This window comes from Chlorocebus sabaeus, chromosome 20 (assembly GCF_047675955.1).
Source record: "Chlorocebus sabaeus isolate Y175 chromosome 20, mChlSab1.0.hap1, whole genome shotgun sequence".
NCBI lineage: Eukaryota > Metazoa > Chordata > Mammalia > Primates > Cercopithecidae > Chlorocebus > Chlorocebus sabaeus.
This window is the reverse complement of record NC_132923.1, coordinates 19,608,107-19,621,211: the sequence shown is the minus strand read 5'-3', so window position 1 is coordinate 19,621,211 and position 13,105 is coordinate 19,608,107. Positions and strand designations below refer to the sequence as shown.

At 40.8% G+C, this 13,105-nt stretch overlaps 1 protein-coding gene across 1 annotated transcript in view; it reads left to right on the top strand.

Moving 5' to 3' along the window:
* CD101 (CD101 molecule) overlaps positions 1-13,105 on the top strand; it is a 41,070-nt gene that overhangs the window by 7,384 nt on the left and 20,581 nt on the right. The window contains exons 2-4 of the mRNA XM_007977420.3: positions 6,741-7,121; positions 8,437-8,853; positions 10,300-10,686. Coding sequence (XP_007975611.3) covers positions 6,741-7,121; positions 8,437-8,853; positions 10,300-10,686 — 1,185 coding nt within the window. The remainder of the gene's footprint in view (positions 1-6,740; positions 7,122-8,436; positions 8,854-10,299; positions 10,687-13,105) is intronic.

Below are 13,105 nucleotides of genomic sequence, written 5' to 3'. Positions count from 1 at the left end.
GCTCGAACCTGGGAGGTGGAGGTTGCAGTGAGCCGAGACTGAGCCACTGCACTCCAGCCTGGGTAACAGAGTGAGATTCCATCTTAAAAAAACAAAAACAAAAACAAAAAAAACTTCTTGCTTTACAGAGGCTGGATGGAGCTAGTGCAGGGACCCGAAAGGCTGGGATGATTGGGGAAGTAAACCAAGCTGTATTTGGTGTGACCAGGACTATGGTTGAAGAATTAAAAGAAAACAGCATTCAGCACAAAGAGGTTGCTTCATAAACATTGATTGAGTTAATTGTGCTCTTGTCTCTAGGTACATATGATAGTGTGTGAGGTAAGAGTCAGACCTAAGGCCTGCAGGAGAAGTTGCCAGGACCACTTGCTGGGTGATGGATGCCTGCCAGACTGACTTGGCGGGTGTTGATGGATAGGTGCACTGGTGGGATCCTTTGGGGGCTGGTGTGTTTCTGTTTTTTGGTTAAGTTGTCTGAGTGTGATTCTCAAGTGTATATGCTTTGTGTATTTGAACTCTTATGTTTGCTACATATATAGGAGGAAACTGGGTTTACATTGTGCAATAATTCATAGAATTGCAAATTCTGTCTCTTTTTTTGGTAAGCAGGCTAGAAGGCCTGGGGGAAGGAAAGTAGTAATCAAGGCTCAAAAAGGGGAAGCTGGAAGCTTTTCCTTAACCCATTTAAACAATTACCTAAACTGGGTTATAGATTTACTTCTTCTAAATTCTGACTCATCCCAAGCACTAATTTTGTGTAGAAGCACAGTTTCTATGTGAAGAATACATAAATCAGGAAGTTACTTGAAAAAGCTTTGGAAGTCTGCTGTTTGTCATTACAAATATAGAGGGGAAATGAAAGAAATTATTTAAATAATGATCAATTGATCAATTACATTGGTTAGCAAATGTATACTTTGTCCCAATTTTTTTTCAATAAATATAAGGACTGAACAATCCTGATAGAAAGTGGTGCCATATGAGATTAATGTCATGGGTAAATGAGTTCTCGGAGTTAGCAGTTAGCTTTGTCTGCCTGTCTATTTCCCCCACCCTAACTAGCTGCCCTACAAATAACGGCCATTAACGTGGCAGGGTTTGGGGGAAGGGCTATTGTCTGTCTTACTGAGATTGCATTCATGAAAAATAAAACAGATTCCACTTAGTATGGATGGAAGCTGTCTCAGCCTCCAAGCATATAGGGTTTTTGAATGTGTAAAGAGAAAGAAGCTGCTTGTTATGTTGGCTATTCCTGAGGCAGGTTTTGTATAAGGTAGCATTATTTGAAACTACTCTTTTTTTTGGTATCAAAAATGGTCAAGTATGGGCCGTTTTATAAGGTTCAACCTAATTATTTTCATTCAAATAATACTGCAATGGTAAATTTGACAATTCAAGTGATATTTTTAAAGAAAGTCAATACCATCGAGGAATTTTTAGTGTTTTGAAAGCATGATTCCAATGTCAGTATGTCAGTGCCAAGCTTTGTACTCATCAGCCTACAAGAATATGAGCTATTATTCAAAAGTGGCTAACCCTCTGCCCATTGAAAGAGAAAGCAAGAAGGCAGTCCTCACAGGTGTTTTTCGGAGGGTGGATGATACGTACTTGAAAAAACTCAGAGAGAATATATTTATAATAAGATCCTTAAGCTTATGCCCCAGTGCATAGCCATTTGAGTTGATCTCTGCCAGTCATGACTTCCACCTGAAAAATACCTTTGAAATCTCCACACTATTTCTTTCAGTTTTCTGAGAAAGTAGTATGTCTTAGACTGTTTGGGGTGTTGTAGCAAAAGTACCATAAACTGGGAGGCTTATAAACAACAGATATTTAGTTCTGGAGGCTGGGAAGTCTAAGATCAAGGCACTGGCAGTTTGGTGTCAGTGAGGGTCTGTTCCTCACAGCGCCTTCTAACTGTGTCCTCACGTTGCAGAAGGGGCTAGCGAGCTTCCTGGACTCTTTTATAAGGGCACTAATCCCATTCATGACAGCAGAGCCCTCATGACCTAACTGCTTCCTAAATGCCTCACCTCGTAATACCTTCACCTTGGGAATTTGGTTTCTGCATATGAGTTTTAGGAAGACACAGACATTGTTACTATAACACAGCACCCTCCCTGTCATCCCTCTACTAAGACATTACTTCATTCATCCGCCTTGCTGGCTTCACCCATTCTCCATCCCACCCCTTCCTACCGCTTCTCACCTAGCTACTCTCTCTAGCTGCCATCCTGGTCTTCATTTTTCCTTCTCCATGAAACTCCTGGAAGTAGCTTACACTTCCTGCAGTTACTTCTTACCCTGAAAACTGCTGCTTCCACTCTATTGAAATCCCTTTTACAAAGATCTTCATGGACATCCTCCTCATCGAGCTAACAAGACTGTCCTCTGCCTTCAGAGTCCACAACCTCTTGGCAGCCTTTGGCAGTACTGACAAGTCCTTTCCTCTTAGATGTTCTTCTTCCCTTGGTTTCCAAGCCGCTATGTCCTAGTTGCCCTCCATCTAACTCTTCCCTCTGTAGGTATTGTTCCTCATCCCATCCCCTAAAGAGATTCCCTAGTAATCTCTCCTTAGCCCTCTTCCTTCTGTTCCCCAACACTTCCCAATACTTGTATATAACTGGCCTAATCGACGTCTAACAGCTCAGAACTCTCCCTAGTTACAAACAGACATTTACAGGAGCCAACAAGAAACAATGGAGACAGCCATGGATTTGGCATTTGCAGATCTATTAATATGTTCAAGTCTGGCTCAAATTCTAGGAGTTTTTACATAACTAAATATGGGAATGTCAAATGGTTTTTGAAAGGATTCAATTATAAATATTTTCAAAGGGTTAAGGTCTACTTAACCCTTTGAAAATATTTATAATTTATATGTAAATATAAATATATATTTAAATATTATTTCAAAATGTTTGCTGAATATCCTTCCTGTCTATTCCAAGGTCTTCAAATTTAGTATTTCTAAAATTAAATGCATTATATTTTCACTCACCATTATACACACAACAGTAACTCTGCCTGGTGTCTGTATTTCTATTCAGAGTATCAATATTCTCCCAGTCAGCCTTATCAAACTTACGATATTTGATTTCTTCCTATCTCTCATCTCGCCTACTACTCCCAAGCATCCAAAACACTGAAAACTCTACAGATTTTGTTTCCACAGTAGCTAGGTTATAGTACCTTTATTTTTATCCCTATTGCTTTTGTCACCTCTGTCCTGAGCTCCTACAATTACCTGATACCTATTTCTAACTTCCATCATCCTACACACAAACTGTCAGGTTCATTTTCCTAAGACCTTTCAAACACTTTCAGTGGATTCCCCATTGCCTAATGAATCAAGTCCAGATTTTTAAATGTGATAGTCAAGTCATTTCTGCTCTGGACCCAGAATTGCTATCCAGTTTACCTCTCTCTATTAATCTTCATGTAGCGCCCCCCCCATCCAGTTGATTACTCCTTATTTTTGAATCAGTCTTTTGATTCCTACTCACAGAGTCTTGCCATGAAATCTTTTACCTAAAATGCCCTGTCTCCCCAGTTACCTTGTCATAATCTTCCCAATTCTCCAAAATCCATTTCTAATGCCATCTCTTATGCCATCTCCATAAACCTACTTCCCTCCCCTCAAAATGTAGTCCCTCCTTTCTTCAAAATTTTTGAAGCACTTTTATTACATGTTTTCCATAGAGAGATGACTGCTGTCCACTTGACTGGATTATAAAATCCAGAACAGAATCTAGCCTACATTCATCTTCATATCTTAGTCCATCAGGCATGAGAAATACTATAAATGGTTGAATAAATATTTATTGAATTGGCAAATAAAGCAGCAGAAAAAGAAGTATGTGTTTTCACAATAAAAATTTTCAAATGTGGTACCCATCTTGCTGAAAAGTGATGGGAGATGTTGGAGAAGTGTTGCCTAGCCACCAAAAATAACATCGTTTGTAGAAACATGCCTTGATATAAGTAGGTTCGTGGTACCTCAAAAGCCACATTAAAAAATATTTTGATTGTGAAATACAACATAAGAAAATATTAATAAAACATACATTTTTGGTTTAACAAATAAGTAAAAAGTAAAATCTATATAATATCTACCCAGGTCAAGAAACAGAATATCACCAAGACCTAGAAGCACCCACCCAGCCCGCAGTGTGCCCCATCAAATCACAGACGCTCCCCCAATGCCATCACTTTCCTGACTTTCATGATAACTGCTTCCTAGTTTGCTTTTTTTTTTGAGATGGAGTTGCCCAGGCTGGAGTGCAGTGATGCAATCTTGGCTCACTCCAACCTCTGCCTCCCAGGTTCAAGTGATTCTCTTTCCTCAGCTTCTGTAATAGCTGGAATTACAGGCACCTGCCACCATGCCTGGCTAATATTGTATTTTTAATAGAGACAGGGTTTCACCATGTTGGCCAGGCTAGTCTTAAACTCCTGGCCTCAAGTGATCTGCCCAGCTTGGCCTCCCAAAGTGCTGGGATTACAGGCATAAACCACCTCGCCTGGTCATTTCCTAGTTTTTTGCTGATGATTTTACCCCTTATGTATGCATCACTAAACACTACAGTGTGGTTTTACCTGTTTTTAAACTTTATAAACAGTAGGATTATTCTGTATAGAGTCACAAGGATTCAGAAGTGTTTTTGTATCTTTCATTGAACGTAGTCACTCATGTTATTGCAAATAGTTGTAATTGTTGATTTTTATTTCTATAACATTCCACTTTATGACTGTACCACAGTTTATCCAGTCTACTGTTGATGGACATATGGGTTGTATCTTGTTTGGGGTTTTAATGAGCAGTGTAGCTGTGCATATTCTTTCACACATAGCTTGGTGCACACATTTCTCTAAGATGGCATTGCTGAAAAGTGTTTTAAACTGCCACTGTAGTATAACTGGTTGGTAAGTAATAATTTACATTTTCCTAAGGTGCTCTAACTTCTATTCCTGGCTTCTTATTATAAAAAGAGCATGATATAAATATGTCACATTAATTTGGACTTATGAATAAATTAGTGTATTCTAAATTATTATAGAGTCTGGGTGCAGTGGCTCACACCTGGAATCCTAGCACTTTAGGAGGCTGAGGCAGGCAGATCACTTGAGGTCAGGAGTTCGAGACCAGCCTGGCCAACATGGTGAAACCCTGTCTCTACAAAAATACAAAACGTATCCGGTCATTGTGGTCCATGCCTGTAATCCCAGCTACTCAGGAGGCTGAGGCAGGAGAATCACTTGAACCTGGGAGACAGAGGTTGCAGTGAGCCAAGATTGTACCACAACACTCTAGCCTGGGTGACAGAGCAAGACTGTCTCAAAAAAAAAGAAAAAAAGAAAAAAAATATTATTACTAGAAATGTGTGTGGTTGGCTGACTAGTTGGTTGAGTGTTGGTTGGTTTCCCAATTTTAGATTGAGCATACATATATGAGATATATGCACCTGACTGCCTCAGGTGACCACTTACCTTTTCTTCCCTTTTGCCCTTTGTTGTAGTTCCCTTCTATCCCTTAGAACTAGTTTCATTTCATCCCAGATTCCTATACTCAGTCTTTTTGTGTTCTCTATAATGTCCTTTTTCCTTTCCCTCACTTGTTTTTTCCACTCTAGTCTCCTTACTCTTTGTCCCTGGAGAGTCACAAAATGCAGCAGAGGCTCTGCTTCTTCCTCATCTTCTTATGAACTCTGTTCAGTTAACTCCATAAAGCCAGCAGTCTCTCCCTGTCTGGCCCGTCCGATGTCTTCCAATCCTGTCTTCCCTTTTACTGTACCCTGGGCCCCTAGTAAAAGAACTGGCCACCCTTGTGGCATGTCTTTGTCCTTTCTGCAACACAAAATGAACTAGCCCTTAATATCAATCATAGTAAGTAAAGATATGCTTTTTGATTTCTGAAAAATGATTGATTTAAAAAACTTGTCAAGTGAAATGTTACCATTTAATCATGTTTTTTCCTTTAGACCTAATACTTGAGATTTGTTCTAATAGAAAACATTTCCTCGTAGTCCCAACGGAAAACTTTTGGTAAGAACGAAGCTAAAATAAATTCTAATCCCAGAACCTGCTGGATTTTACAGCCATCTATTAGGAGGCTTTTCAGTAAAAGCGTTTCTTTAAGAAATGACAAAACAAAACCAAAAAACCCTCCACAGAATAGAAAGGAAGTGCTGCTGCCTCTTCAGATGCTAATTTTGGCTAGTCTTGCAACAGACCTGGCTAGGAGCTACAAATAGTTCAACCAACCAGCTAGAAAAATCATGGCACCAAGGGCAGAGCCCTAGACTTTGCGTCTCCAGCAACTACTTCTCTGGGAACTGCCCGATGGCAGCAGGCACCCTGGAATTTGAGGCTTGAGGAAGTATATGCCAAATTTTTTCATAAAATAATGTAAAATTATCATACATTTATTTGCTTTAAAATAAGTACACTTCGATAAGCAGATGTTTTATGGAAGTGGTCATGTTACATTGATGAAGCTGAACTTTTTTTAAGAGACTGAAGATTACTATAGAAGTTAAAGTTATAAAAGAACAATTAACTCATCAAGTGATTCCACTGCTGCTCAGCCTGAAGAAGATGTTGAACATTTGAGTTGATTATAGCTAACAACCTGAGATCTCATTTACCAGAATTGTAATACAAGGAAATACATAATGTGGTACACTGGGAACTGAAACACTAATCTCTTTTTATTCCCCTTTCTTTCTCCTACTTGCAAGCTAAGCTCAGCATTGGCCAGAGAGAAGTAACAGTTCAGAAAGGACCACTGTTTAGAGCTGAAGGTTACCCAGTCAGCATTGGCTGCAATGTAACTGGCCACCAGGGACCTTCTGAGCAGCATTTCCAGTGGTCTGTTTATCTGCCAAAAAACCCAACCCAGGAAGTCCAGATCATTAGCACCAAGGATGCTGCCTTCTCTTACGCAGCATATACGCAGCGGGTGCGAAGCGGAGACATCTACGTGGAGAGGGTCCAGGGCAACTCAGTCTTGTTGCACATCTCAAAGCCCCAGATGAAGGATGCTGGCGAGTATGAGTGTCACACACCGAACACTGATGAGAAATACTATGGGAGCTACAGTGCAAAGACTAATCTAATTGGTAAGCTGCTTGTCCACTTCTGCTCGCCAGCCCCTGAGAAGCCAGAGTCTCCACCATCACAACATCTTGCAATGTGACATGGCTTTATATTGTTCCATGTTCTTTGGGAAAAGAGCCCATATACCCTTGTGGATATTTTGGAGATATGTCACAAGGGGGTATCTCATATTCTCTAAAATTATGTTTCTTTTTCTCAATTATCTTTGCCATATTTAGATGATGTGTGGTTTTCCCAAGGCCTTGTCCACAGCTATCCATAGGTTGCTAATAGCAACAGCATTCAACAAAGCTATGAGAGTTCTCCCTGTGTTGTCTCTGCTTGGAGGCAGAAGAGTAATTTGACAAGAGAGCTGCTCCCATAGGTGATAAATCATTAACTTAGAAATGATTATTCTCCAACTACCATTCTCTAGCATATTTACATATTGGGAAAGGGTCATAGTCTTTGCAGTTGTCACTTTGTCCCTTTGTCTGGAATATCTATCACCCCCTTTTCAGCTTAACAAACTCCTACATATACTTCAGGACCCAGTTTAGATACTACCTCTTCTGTGGAACTCATCTTGACTGCTTGGGCAGAATTCCCACTTTTGTTTCTTTTAGATTGTCCGTTCATACCACTACTATCAGCATGCATCCAGTTGTAGGGTAACTGGCTGTTTGTATGCCTCTGTCCCACCACATCCTCAGCTTCTACTTAGTGGCTAGCACTGAGTAGATGCTCGGTCACATTGGTTGATTAAATCTAAGTGTTGCTTTCATATAAGCTTAGGCTGTGTGATTTCATTTTAAGAAAACAAGAACGGTAGGGTAGTAAGACAGTTACCAAAACTTTAGTAAAGAATGCATTTGGGCTCTAAATGATACATTTTAACAGACATTATTACATTATTACAGAGCCTTATAGAGGAGCAGGTTAAGGCCCAGGGAGGTGAAGTGACATGCCCAAGTCCATGTAATAGGGACGGATGTAGGACCAGAATCTAAGGCTTCTCTGTCCCAGTGCTTTCTCCCTTTAAATACATGCTTTGTGTCTGAGTAGCTAAATTGGTTACAGCCTATGCTAATGAAGCAAAGTGAGGGTCAACACATTGGGGAGACATTTACTTTGCCAAGTTCCGTAGACTGTACGTAGATGCCAGTGTTCCCATTAGCAATAGAGAAAGCATATGGATAGGAAGGCATATGGCAAGTGGAAAACCAACTCGAAGTCTGTGTGCTTTACATATGGTAGCTCGGGGCACCATTTTCACCTAAGGAGGCCCACTGGACAAGCACTGGGCCAGTCACATTATTATCACTCCTTTGTTTCCAGTTATTCCAGATACCCTCTCTGCCACCATGAGTTCTCAGACTCTCAGTAAGGAGGAAGGTGAGCCATTAGCCCTCACCTGTGAGGCATCAAAAGCCACAGCCCAACATACACACCTCTCTGTCACCTGGTACCTAACACAGGATGGAGGAGGAAGCCAAGCCACCGAGATTATTTCTCTCTCCAAAGATTTTATATTGGTCCCTGGGCCCTTGTATACAGAGCGGTTTGCAGCCAGTGACGTACGGCTCAACAAACTGGGGGCCACTACGTTCAGGCTGTCCATAGAGAGGCTCCAATCCTCAGATCAGGGTCAGCTGTTCTGTGAGGCAATGGAATGGATTCAGGATCCAGATGAAACCTGGATGTTCATCACTAAAAAGCAGACCGATCAAACCACTCTGAGGATCCAGCCAGCAGGTAATTATCTTCCTACGAAATTCATTAATACACTAGTATTAGGTAGTGGGTATTTATGAGGTATGCTTTAATTTTTGTTCTAATCCTTTGTTGGCTCTAAACAAATTGGCTAGAAAGTTTGATTTGATTTTGTAGTTTTGTCATCTGAGAAGCATAACTAAGAGGGAGGACATTCAGTTTTGGCTCTGCCCACAGATTCTTTGTGGGATAAGGTCTACTCAATGGTTAGATCGATTCCACAAGCCAGTCACGGAAGTAGTTTTGTTACCATTTTTGCCAGTCTCTGTGTTCGCACATTATCTACATTATCTAATTTTGTCATAACCACCACCCTGTGAGGCAAGTAGTTGAGTCTCCATTTTAAAAATGAGGACTCTGAACCTCAGACATGCTAGATGCGCTGCGTAAGCCCACCCAGCTGGTGAGAGAGGGGCTGGGATTCAGAGGGAGGCCCGTCTCTCTCCAAAGCCCACTCAGCACAGACAGCTGGGCCTCAGAGTAGCTCCAGTTTCCAACATGAAGCCTTGTCTTCATCAGTGCTAGGATTTCCTTCCACCTGCCCCCTTTCCCAACTTGGAATGCAGTCACTTTCCTTTTTTATTATTTTTTTAATTTTTAAAATTTTTTAAGGACAGGGTCTTGCTATGTTGCCCAGGCTGGCCTTGAACTCCTGGGCTCAAGCAATCCTGCCTTGGCCTCCCAAAGGGCTGGGATTTCAGGCATGAGCCACCACACCTGGCCTGCTGTCACTTTTCATAATCTTTTGGCATTTTTGTCAAAGCAAGTATAAAGGCCTTGTCTGTGATTCTTGGTCTCTCCCTATAGGCTTTTGTCCAGCAGGATTGGTTACTAAACCATATACTGTATACCCATTGCTAAAAGCAATGATCCAATGGTGGATCATTAAAGTTTTTTCTTTATTAAAAAGAGTGTTATTGTGTTCCACTAAAAATTGTCCTGTTGGCCTCAAGTATCCAAGTTATACTCATGAGTCCTATGGAGCAATATCACATGTGCTTTTTAACTTCAGAAAATTCTGCTGGAGATTCTTAGCCAAAAAAAAGAGTAAGAAATCACAATTTACAGCAATTCAGTATAAAATATTTAATTTAATATATCTATTTAATTCAGTATACAATATTTTAATTTTTAATTTAAAAAGCATACATTACCATATGTATCATACGTTTGTGCATTCATCTTGCTTACTAAGAGTGCATTCAGAAAACCATGCGTACTGCCCTTTCTGGGTGATTTAAGGAAGAGTCATGAGTGTTTTTTACTCTAAGGATTTTTTTTCTTTTGGTTTACCTACCAGTATAGAACTGAACTCTCACATAAAATGTGATCCCTGTGGCATCCTTACAGAGGGTGTCATCTCTCTCTGGTACTGAAAGGACAGAGGCTGTGGGCTCTCTAAATACCTGCCTTGCTTTTGTTTCCCAGTGAAAGATTTTCAAGTCAACATTACAGCTGACAGCTTGTTTGCTGAAGGGAAATCCTTAGAACTGGTTTGCCTGGTTGTAGGCAGTGGCCGTGACCCACAGCTTCAAGGCATTTGGTTCTTCAATGGGACTGAAATTGCTCACATTGATGCTGGTGGAGTCCTGGGCCTGAAGAATGACTACAAAGAGAGAGCAAGTCAAGGAGAGCTCCAGGTCTCAAAGTTAGGCCCCAAGGCTTTCTCTCTCAAGATCTTCTCTCTGGGCCCAGAGGATGAAGGCACCTACAGATGTGTGGTAGCAGAGGTCACGAGAACACGCACAGGTTCCTGGCAGGTGCTTCAGAGAAAGCAGTCACCAGACAGCCATGTGCACCTGAGGAAGCCAGCAGGTATGTGAAGTCAAAACCCGGCATGCACTGGGCTGCTTTCAGATGCCCCCTCGTCAGTAGAAGACCCCTTTGTGGATATAATGGGGATCTTCATGAAGAGCAGGTTTCAATCAGATCACATTGGAGGTGGAGTGGAGTAAAGGAAGGCACCCAAACTAGCTGGAGACCCAAGTCCTATTCCTGAGTCATTACTTAGGCTGCGACCATGAAATCACCATTTTACGTCTCTAAGTCTCAGCTCCCTCATCTGTAAAATGATGGCACACAACTAGATGGTCTTTAAGTTCCTTCTTGCTGGCTTAGAGTCTAAGCCCTCTGCCTTCGTGTGTGTGTGTGTGTGTGTGTGATATGAATAGGTTAAGAGTAAAAAGCTACACTTTGTCCTCCTTCCTGGGGAATGAACACCCATGTTATCCTACCTTGAGACTCTGCTGGCATTTTTCAATTGCCTTCTGTTAATCTCCTACTATGCTGACCTGGTGTGGGAGATAGTATTTAGTCATAATTCTGACTCACAGTAAGAAACGAAGAGGTAATTGATAGTGGGCAGACTCCATCCTCTGCATTTTGCTGTGATGTGGTGAGACGCCGGTCCAAATGGTTCTGAGTGTCTGCAAGCAGAGAACTGAGGAAACCACGCAGTTTACCTTTACTTTATGAAGGTTGGGTGACTTTAAACATGTTTGAATAATCATTGCCTTTTGTGTGGAGAAAAACAGACAAATCTACAACTAATATAAGGATTCACTAGGCTGGGTTTATTTTATTTATTTTTTTTTTTTTTCTGAGACGGAGTCTAGCTCTGGAGTCACCCAGGCTGGAGTGCAGTGGCCAGATCTCAGCTCACTGCAAGCTCTGCCTCCCAGGTTTATGCCATTCTCTTGCCTCAGCCTCCCGAGTAGCTGGGACTACAGGTGTCCGCCACCTCGCCCGGCTAGTTTTTTTATATTTTTTAGTAGAGACGGGGTTTCACTGTGTTAGCCAGGATGGTCTCGATCTCCTGACCTCGTGATCCACCCGTCTCGGCCTCCCAGCGGCTTGAGCCACCGCGCCCGGCCTAGGCTGGGTTTAAATTCAAAGTCCAGAAAGATTAATTGCCCAAAAATTTTTTTAATGTTTTAAATGTTTAAAAACTGAGCTGGAAACAAAGATGTCCTTGTTGCACTGGCTTATTGGAGATATCTCCAAAGATAGATAAATTTTCCTTTCATGTTCTCCAATACGCCGTTTACTAGGAATGAAGATGCACTGATTTGGCCTGGAGTGGCAGGCCAGGAAGTGTGTTGTGTTCGCTTTCACACTAAACATTTGGTCTGACTTTCTAGAATTAAGGAAAAACAATATAGGTGGGGTTTACATATTTATGCAGAGATAAGTTTCTGCTTTATGCATCTCAGCCTTCTCTGGAACATATCTGCGGGCTTTTGTAAACCTGGTATGTGGGAATTTCACCCAAAGGGGAACTTCAGGGTACACAGCTGATAATCCTATCAATAGGGTCATCTTCTAAAACTAAAAATAGTTCTTTGTATAGGCTGGAGTCTACCCTGGGCTTACTATGTAGACACAGAAAAAGTTATTAGCAAATTTATTAAGGATCCTGTTTAGCATTCTGTTTTGAAAGTCAAACGTTACTCGAAGTATTAGCAACATTTTATCATTTATGAATATTTTAATCACCCATTACTGTTGTGAATGTGTAACTTACACACATTTTGTAAGTTTATTACTTCTTACCAAAAGGCAGTAATGGCCACTATGAACTAAGGAAACACCATTAAAAAAAAAAAAAATCATGTTAGTTTAAACTAATCATCATGGTTATCTTAAAGTGGTGAGATTATGAGTAATAATTTCCCCTCCAATTTCTAAACTTCAGTTATGAGTCTATTTTTAACTTGAAAAAAATTAAATTTGAAAGCAGATTTGCTCTTTTTAAAAACATATTTATGGACATTAACCTTCATTCTGTCTTTGTTACTTATGTATATGTATGCATAAAACAGTCAAAGACTGAACTCCTTCCTCCGCAGGGAAGAACAATTTGCAAATTCATTTAGATCCTATTTAGATTTCTAATGCCAGTTCTATTTTATTTTCCTCTTTTGCTTTGAATTACCTCTGCTTTTGCCAGAGCCTATCATTAAACACTAATGCTAGCAGCTAACCTTTACTAAGTACTTTCCCTAGCCATCCAGGCTAAGCTCTTTGCATGTGCCATTTGTTCAGTCTTCTCAACAATGCAGCAAGGTGAGCACTATTATTATCTTCATTTTTACAGAAAAGAAAACTGAGGCTCAGAGAGGTCAAATATGTTGCCCAGGGCAATTCTTTAAATTAGTGCTGGGCTGCCTAGAATGTACAATCTCCTGCTGTATCTCTACATTGCTCACAAAGCAACCAGGACAAGACCTTGCAG